At 65.2% G+C, this 322-nt stretch overlaps 1 protein-coding gene across 1 annotated transcript in view; it reads right to left on the bottom strand.

Annotated features, from left to right (window-relative positions):
• Positions 1-6: 6 nt before the first annotated feature.
• LOC104513503 (chromosome unknown open reading frame, human C12orf40) overlaps positions 7-322 on the bottom strand; it is a gene marked incomplete at its 3' end in the record, with an annotated part of 17,165 nt that continues 16,849 nt past the window's right edge. The window contains 1 exon segment of the mRNA XM_010156880.1: positions 7-305. Coding sequence (XP_010155182.1) covers positions 7-305 — 299 coding nt within the window.

Here is a 322-nt window from a genome sequence, read left to right on the forward strand (position 1 = left end):
CCGTGCCTGTGGCGCGGGCGGGAGGGAATCCCGCCGGGCTGCGGGCAGAGGGGAGGGAGCTCCCACAGCAGCACACCCGCCAGGCGTCACACTGGGTGCCAACATCCACTTTCCTTACCTCCGTCAGAGAGCTCTCCGTCTGCACCCAGCTGTCACACCTGGCGCTGCAAGGGCCTTGCTGCCCTTCCAGGGGTGACGGGCTGCCCTCAGGTAGGGTGGTGGGGGTTTCATTTTCCTCCTCTGCGGCACCTAAGAGGGAGCCTTTCTCCTGACGGTGGTTTGCTGCTTCTCTAGTCCAAACGCTGCTGGGCTGGAGAAGGGC

This window comes from Eurypyga helias, unplaced genomic scaffold (genome assembly GCF_000690775.1).
Source record: "Eurypyga helias isolate BGI_N326 unplaced genomic scaffold, ASM69077v1 scaffold46968, whole genome shotgun sequence".
Lineage (NCBI taxonomy): Eukaryota > Metazoa > Chordata > Aves > Eurypygiformes > Eurypygidae > Eurypyga > Eurypyga helias.